The sequence below is a fragment of the Sinohyriopsis cumingii genome, chromosome 2, assembly GCF_028554795.1.
Source record: "Sinohyriopsis cumingii isolate HCF-2022 chromosome 2, ASM2855479v2, whole genome shotgun sequence".
In the NCBI taxonomy this organism is placed as follows: Eukaryota; Metazoa; Mollusca; class Bivalvia; order Unionida; family Unionidae; genus Sinohyriopsis; species Sinohyriopsis cumingii.
The window spans coordinates 61,519,147-61,527,770 of NC_142962.1; the positions used below are offsets into that span (position 1 = coordinate 61,519,147).

The following is an 8,624-nucleotide window of genomic DNA, read 5'->3' on the forward strand; positions in this document are numbered from 1 at the left end:
AACACAATAATCGAAGAAGGAACTGAACCAATGTAAACTTAAAAATGTTGTAATGTCAATATCAAAGCCAAACATTCCTTCTTGTTTGCTGAGTAATTTCTTTGGTGCTTATTTAATTTCTTAGAAAAATAGCACACTGGATGATCAACACCATTTTTGTCTTCTTGAATCAATACTGCTCCAATCCCAACATCACTTGTGTGAAGGGGCAAATTTCTGGCGATCTATGAAGAACACATTAGTTGATACCAGAGAACAATTAATTAGATTGATGGGGACAGGCGCGTATCAAATCGCCATACTGCCATGATCAGTACTGTCTTTTCGAGGGAGGAGTTTCATTCTTAATTAAGCATTTGTTTATATAGCAGCCAGACGGACTATTAGGGACACGGTAAACTTTGATTTTATGGTAAAACTGTCACAAATTGAGAATTTCCAGTATCCCGTGGTCGCCATGTAGAAGGTCAAGTTGACCCCGACTTTGGCGCCTCTGGAAAAAGGCGGCAGACATATTTGATTCTGATTGGTTACGCTAAATAAGGGGCGTGTTTCCCACACTAAATTGCCTAGTTTTAATATCGCCCACATTGAAAATTTTTATCAGTCTAAGCTTTTCTGCAATGGAAAAACCAGTGTAAAGAAGACACCGAGAGAAATTCGCTCGTAAAAACTGTATTCGAGAAAAACCGACGCACAAATTGGTGGTAGAAGCGAGGTTTGGTGCGATGTATTAATTCTGCGACGTATGGTGCGACATAATATTTCTGAGACGTATTCTGAGACCTATCCTGTGATGTATCTGTAAATCTACGTGCTACGCACAGAGTGAGGACCGAAAGAGGCAAGACCAAAAAAAGTGGAAGGAACAGTGGAAGTGGAGTGAACGGAGATACAGGTTATGCAGTTGCACAAGGCATTGACTTCGATTGTTCACTCGATCCAATGATGAACTGGTTGTTGTTGTAGGGTTTAACGCCATTTTTCAGCACATGATATGCTATACATGGCGACCAGTATTAATGGTGAAGGAAGATCCCGGGAAATCCCCGGAAAGAACCACCGACACTCGAGAAGCTAATGGCAAGCTTTCTCACATACCCACACTGGCCGAATCCGAGACTCGAACCCAAGCAGACAGAGGTGAGATGGCAGTGGTCGGTAACGGAGAGTGCTTCACACCGCTCGGCCACTCGGGGCCCCCCATAATGAACTAAATCTATCAGTAAACAGATCGGCTTCATTTTTTAAATATATTTGTTTTGTTGTTTTTTTTAAATTGTAATTCGGTGAAAGATTTATATCTAAGAACAGAGTATATTCCTGATGTAATTAATTCTCACAGTTGTTTTATGTAATTAATTAACTTGTTTGTTTATATGTACGGGGGCTCGTGTTGGTTTGTTCTATATATCTGCTCAGATCTCTATTCCACTTATAAGTTTCACCACTTATATTTATACTTACTCGAACTGGGCAATAATATCGAGGGCGGTCAACCTCTAGATAAACAAAACCAAATTAAGCGTGACACCAGCTTACAACATGCATCAACAGACAGTTTAAATGATTGACTGAAACATGTAGCTGTAAGAACTGGCATGCTTTTAAGTATTACTTTAACTTATCAAAAGCCTCTTGATATTTTTCAGTCAAAAGAAACTTGTTTCTCTTACTCAATAAATCTGTCAGGGGTTCAGCAATTACAGTAAAATTATAAAATAATACTCAGGTATACCTAAATATCGCATCAGTTGCTTTTTACTAATTGGCACAGGGAATTCAGAGACAGCCTTGATCTTAGCATCTATAAGTTTAACTTGTCCATGTCCCACGATATGTCCCAGAAAAGTTACACTAGCACGGCAGAACTCACTTTTGGATAAATTACATGTCAAACTTGCATCTGTGAGTCTGTAAAAGAATTTCCGACTTGTTGCTAAATGTTCTTCCTAGATGTCGTTGTAGATGATGACATCATCAATGTAAGCATAACAATTATCTAGACCAGAGGTAATCATATTCACGAGACGTTGAAAAGTACTTGGCAACCTTTTCATGCCAAACGGCATCACTTTATATTGATAAGTTCATCTGGAGTCACGAATGCCGAAATTTTCTTTGCTCTTTCCGTTAGGTGAATTAGCCAAAATCCATTCAGACGGTCAACTTTGGTGCCATACTTGGCATTTATGATCTTATCAATACAGTTATCGATTGCTGGTAATGGAAATCAATCTGTTTTTGTCACACTATTCACCTGCCTATAATCAGTGCACATACGGAAAGTTTTATCTGGTTTCGGAACAAGTATGCATGGTGAACTCCACTTTTACTGGTCTCTATGAAATCATTCTCCAGCAAATATTGAATTTCTTTTTTCACACATTCCTGTTTGAGATGTTCATCCTGTGCGGGTGGTTGTTTCACAGGTTAGGAATTCACAATTTCAACGTCATGGAAAATTTTGTTTGTTATTGTAAGAACATCTGGAAATAAGTGCTCATATTCAAATGACAACTGTTTAAGTTCATTTCTTTCCTGATGTTGCAAATGTGAAAGCTTCTGGTCCAGATCTTTCATAATTTCTGAATTCCGAAGATATGTCACTCTAATATCTCTAGAATCCGATGATATTCATTTACTTAAATCTCCAGTGAGTGGGACGGGTACAACTAAAATAATTGCACGTTTAACCTAGCTTTTTCTTTCAATATACTACTTGAACATGTTTATGTGGCAAAGATGTTTTTATTCTCGCCTCCCAGGCGTATTTATGACATAATTTAAATCATTTATTTTCCTGTCAACTGTGTAGGGACCATACTATTTGGCCTGAAGAGGATTTTGTGGTATGGGCAAGAGAGCCAGAACTCTAACCACCAGGCTGAACATTCCTTTCCTTTGAGGTTTTACCATACCTTAATTTCATTTTTGACTGAGTAGAGTGTAAATTCCCTCTTGCAACCTCAGAAGAGTCTGATAACTTTTACTTCAAATTGGAAACACAATCGAGAAGATTAATTTCAATATCTTCATTAGAAACAAGTTTCTCTTTCAACAACTTCAAATGTCCACGCACAGTTTATCCAAAAACCAGTTCAAAGGGACTGAAGCCTAAAGATTCTCGAACTAATTCCCTAACAGCAAACAATAATAAATGAATGCCTTCATCTCAATCTTTACCCGTATCAAACAATATGATCGAATCATATTTTTTAAAGTCTGATTAAATCTTTCTAATCCCTATTGGCTCTCAGAGTGATATGCAGAAGATTTAAATTGTTGGATGCCTAATTTGTACAAAACTTGCTGGAAAATTCCAGACATGAAAGTTGAGACTTGATCAGATTGGACAGATTTTGGAGGCCAAATTGAGTATATATAAAAAAAACCCCAACTTTTTCATAGCTTTTGTTGTTTTAAATTCAATATTTCTGAATGGCGCTGAAAAATATGTGATGCTTAGCTCTGCACAAGTGCACAATCTTCCTTATTCTTCTGAAATATATCGAGCAACGGGCATGCAAAGAAATAGAGGCCAAGATGATTTTCATATAGATACAAGTTTAATGATGGCGGTTGTCTCTCAACTGCATGCGTCCATTCATCATTATACTTGACCGCTCGGGTGGCCTAGTGCTTAGAGCGTCCGTCTCGTATGCGGAAGGTCATGGGTTCTAACTCTGGCCGAGTAACAACAAAGAAATAACAGTGGTACTGACAGCTGCCTCGCTGGGCGCTCAGCATTAAGAGGTTAGTGTTGGGACTGGTCGGCCTGGTGTCAAGATAATGTGACTTGGTGGAACATCATGATATACGTCTGCGGCATGATGCCCCAGGCTAGATATCGCTATAAACTGCCACACTGCAGACATCGTAGCGATATGACTGAAAAATTGTTAAAGCGAAGTTAAAATCCAAATCACACACACACACACACTTTTACTTTCAATCTATTCAAAAAACAAAGTACTTTCATACATCCAGAGAAATTTAAAGTGCAATTATAAAATGAGATACTGATCAATACAAATTTACACTTTCCAGGAAACTGATGTTCGAAATTGAAAGAAGAATCATCATATCGAGCGAGGCGTGTCTACCAAAAGAAAAAACATTTCCATTGCAGACTGACGGAACTATGATGCATATTTCAAGGAATACTTACTGGGTTATTAACCGTGCCAGCCATTTTTCGTGCTTTCGCTTAAACTGAATACGTTATGGACTGTACGCGATGCTAAATCTAAGGACAAAAGCTGTATATAGCCACCACCTCTGTTGGTTGAGTATCCCAGATAGCGAGCGCGGTCGAAAAGTGTTCAACGTGTATGTAAGCCCATATCATAAATTAGGTCGACATCGCTGTTGTGTATACAGACGAGTTTATTTCTAGTAAATGAGGGGGGAATGGGTTGCGGAACTTGTGACATAAATCTAGGTTAAGGTTATCATATCTTACATTGAAAAAGCAGCAAATTTAGAATTTTCATCTGTCTACTTCATGCAGCTATACTATCTCTAATGAAAGTAGATGCTAATGAAATAAAGAATGTGTAATTTAAACCTGGAGCTAAAATTGATAGATAATCAACAACACAGTGCATATGCAAGTCAGTGAAATGGAAGTTAACATTGGGGAGAAGGGGCAGGGAGCAGCTTTTAAAATTGCTCCATGGCCTCCTACCGCTTATATCCGGGTGTGTTCAGAGTGTCAAATTACAGATGACTCGGCCTTTCTAACAATGGAAAGTATCGTATTTTCTCTTCTTGACGCGTTTTGGTTTACTCACGTTGGCAGGTATAATGATAGCATGATTCTGTGTAACATGGTGTTACCAGTAAATCTTGCAGTTACCAGTAAAAGGTGCTTTCGAAGCGTGCGATACTTAAAGGTTATTGGTAATGTGCAATTCAGTGAGGTGGGTGGGGGATGGTACTATGATTATGAATAAATGGCTAGAAAGTTATGTAGTAGTGAAGTTGCATATGTTTCAGTTAAGTATCATGTATCATTTAGCAGTGAGTGTGTGAACGAATAAATTTATAACTAAAACTATTCCATACCTTTTTGTCCACAGACTTTGATTCAGTGTAAAGCAATATGGAGTATGTATATAGTGAATATGAAATACCACTTACACCTATGAAAAATCCATGCAGTGGCAAGGGGACGTGAAATTTGAATAAAACTTGGAGAAATTGAATATGAGCCGTTTTTCTACACATACTGTTTGCAAATAAAACGGATTCTGGTCAGGACTGAACGACCTTGACAGTAGTTCCTAAAACAAGTTACGAAGGCCTGTAACGGCCATATGCAGCATTTTATGATGAAGACAATAACACAATTCTCTATGTATTTTGATAATAATAATAATGGCATAATGTTGGTCCCAAGCATTATGATGTTCCCCAAAACGAAGAGTTAGAACATTCATATTCTCTGCTCATGCCTTTTTTTTTTTTTTTAAATTGCTTAATTCATAATTCGTTTCCAAAATTGTATTAATCTTGAGTTTAATCTCTAATCACTTTCATGATATCCTAATAATGGGTTGAGGGCAACATGAACGAAATATACGACTTTGGTCTGGTAATTTCCCTTTTATGAAGGCTGTGGCAGGAGCATATATTTTATAATTTGATATATTCATGTTTTAATTAGGCAGAAGTAGGTATTTTATTATTTTATGCAGTTAATGTTTATTAATGAGTGAAATAAAGTCATCAGTTGCAATTATTGTGCTATTCTCATTTTACATATATTTAGCCGCTTAGGTAACCTTGAACCAGGATTACCTGTTGAGTTTTGTTCATTGAGTAATGAAGCTACCCTGATTACTGTTCATGCTGGGTTGTTCTATTGTTTGACGAGTTGTAAACAACTTTCTGATTGGTTAGTTTGCTACTTGTCTGTATAAACAACGTAGTATGAGCAGCATATTAGTGGTCAGTCCATTTGAGCTTCTGAAGGGAGCTTGTCAAGGCATTGCATTAATGTGCCTGATGATTCTTTTGCTTGCAAGGAAATGTGAATAGGCCTTTGTCCCATATGATAAGGGTGTATGTAACAAAGCAGGAGAAATGCATCAGTCTCCACTTATCAACCTCAATACACAATAAATCCAATCATGAACAAAATGCTAGACTTGTATCATTCAGTGCGTAGAAGGCAAGTGCTGTAACAGTTGGCGCCCACCGTGGGACGTATTGTGTTGAAGCCGAGGTTGTGTATATGTGTATGATGGAAGAAGGACTGGACCAAGTGGGTTAAACAAGAATAGGCGGAGATGCAATTTCTTCAGTATCACGCTGTCACTGGATGTATACATGTGGGTGCTCCAGCCATATCAATTTATAAAAACATCATAGAAGAATACAAATAGAACTCCGGCTGTGTTTATTTTGTTTCATTCATGGGATTCAAGAAATGTTTTGTTAAGCATTTTCATTGATACTCTTTGGATCATCTGAACCTTGTGATTGACAGTGATATTTATCCTATGCTTATATAGACTGATATATATGTGTTTTGACCCATTATGACACTGTATAATTTGTTTGTTCATTTAAAATGGACCAAATTATTCTTTGAAGTAGGTAAGAATGGTTATCATCAGTGCAAGTTGAAATAATATGCATTTATTACAGAAACATCTGTGAATATTTGAACGTGCTATATACATATTTTTTGGTTCATTTATATCTTAGGTCCATCATATAGCAACCCATCGTAACAGATGCTCATATTAATGGAATTTCCTTCCTGAACTTTAATTTTGTTCTCATTCATTTTTTTCTAATCATTAGTACATTTTCAGGAAATATGCTACTTTGGAAATTTGTTTTTTTCTTAAAATCTATTTTATACCAGAGTTAGAATACAGGTAGTTCTGGTTCACTTGATTCTTCTGGAACCTATTTTCCCATAGACTGTATTTTTCTCCAGTTTTATGTTCACTATTGACAAGACAATTCTTCTTACAGAGTGATCCTTTTTTTTCTTTCTTCAAATATTCTTGCTTATAGATATTGCACAGAAGTTCGTGCATTTCGTCATTTTTTTTTTTTTTTTTTTTTTTTATAGATATGGAGTTCAGAGGACGAAGTTCGAAGTATAGTAGGGCGTTTAAGGCGTTAAAGGTCAAGCCCAAGGTAGACACGCCTGAAGATTTCGCAAAGTGGATGGCAGACTTCACGTCTTCGTTGGGTACATATCCTATTAAGGAAGAACTGACAGCATCACATGCAATGGCGTCCGTGGCCAGTGGTCCTATATGGGTCACAATACCACATGAATTAAGGATATCAGTATTTTCAGGAGACAAAAGTGAAACATCGTATGAATTATGGAGATATGAAGTTACATGCTTACAACAAGGCAATTATCCACAGGGTATCTTGTGCAATCCGACGTTCATTGAGAGAAGCTGGACGCATTGCTATGCGATTGGGTCCAACAGCATCTATAAAGGAATTATCAAAGCTGGACAGTGTGTGTGGCAATGTAGATTTGAAAGAGTCTTTGTTAGCGGACTTATACAGTGCTCGCCAGAAAGAGAACGAAGATATTGCTACATGGAGATTTAGGCTGGAAGATTTGTTAAAAAAAGCCGTCCAAAAAGGGTTAGTGATGACCAGTGAGACAAATTATATGCTAAGGGCTATTTTGTGGACAGGACTTAAACAGATACTTACGGATGTGCCTGGACATAAGTTTGATTCACTCAAGACATTTGACGAATTCAGAGTAGCTCTTCGTCGTATTGAATCTGAACACAGAAAACGGGAAGATAAGCTAAAACGCACCAAGAGATCTACCAATCTTAATATGGCATCAACTTCAACCACATCACAAAGCAAGGAGCTAAATGAATTGAGGGATCAATGTCGTGATACATTGCGCTTAAAATACAATATTAAATTGCATATTTTTGCTCACAATAAATATTTTCCGTAGAACCGTTTTCTCTTGAACATTGAGATGACGAGGTATTTTTCAGTTATTAATATATAACTTTAAAGTCAGTACGTACCATACGTGATATTTCACTATACCACGCCCACCCATTAAGCCAATGCGTATTACCAATAGCCCTTAAAAAGATTTCAAGAGATTTGCTCTCCTTGTACATACTCGTTTCGGTGGAGCACTGCATAGTAAGATGCGAACGTCCTCGCTTATACAATTAGTGTTGCATATCATTTTACTTAATAGATATGAGAAGCAATTTAAACAACACACACACACACACACATATATATATAAGTAGTATATAGGGCCACCCTAGCGTCAATGGACTTGCCATGCAAAAACGGTCCATGCACTCTGGCGTCAAGGGGAATTTAACATGGGGAATTTTAACATGGATGGAACTGTAGAGCGTCGAGGGGAATTGAACATGGAAATTGAACAGGACCGGTGCTTTAGCGTCAATGGGACTTTAACGTTAAAATATGGGGTTTGTACTTTGGCGTCAATGGGAATTGAACATGGGAATGTCACCTGGGGATCAATGGGAATTAAACATTGGTGACGTCATAGGTTTATAGGGTCAAAACCTTTTATAGGGTGAAATGTATTTGTAGGGACAAAGGGTTGATAGGGACAAACAGAG

General features: G+C 37.5%; 2 protein-coding genes across 2 annotated transcripts in view; one reads left to right on the forward strand and one right to left on the reverse strand.

Moving 5' to 3' along the window:
- The window catches only part of LOC149805015 (galectin-4-like), a 40,123-nt gene extending 35,782 nt beyond the window's left edge, over positions 1-4,341 (reverse strand). Inside the window, exon 1 of the mRNA XM_089946528.1 lies at positions 4,172-4,341. Within this exon, the coding sequence (XP_089802654.1) occupies positions 4,172-4,195 (24 nt within the window). The 5' untranslated portion in view covers positions 4,196-4,341. The remainder of the gene's footprint in view (positions 1-4,171) is intronic.
- A 150-nt stretch (positions 4,342-4,491) lies between these two features.
- On the forward strand, positions 4,492-7,956 carry LOC149805016 (uncharacterized). Its single transcript, XM_089946538.1, has 2 exons — positions 4,492-6,606; positions 7,094-7,956. Exons 1-2 carry the CDS (start codon positions 6,549-6,551, stop codon positions 7,594-7,596), a joined length of 561 nt encoding a protein of 186 aa, XP_089802664.1. The 5' UTR covers positions 4,492-6,548; the 3' UTR covers positions 7,597-7,956.
- Positions 7,957-8,624: the final 668 nt, after the last annotated feature.

Excerpts from the sequence above, each read along its gene's own strand:
- LOC149805016 (XM_089946538.1), top strand. The coding sequence starts at position 6,549 with ATGACACTGTATAATTTGTTTGTTCATTTAAAATGGACCAAATTATTC. Across the intron at positions 6,607-7,093 it reads CAAATTATTCTTTGAAGTAG|ATATGGAGTTCAGAGGACGA; the intron begins GTAAGAATGGTT and ends TTTTTTTTATAG.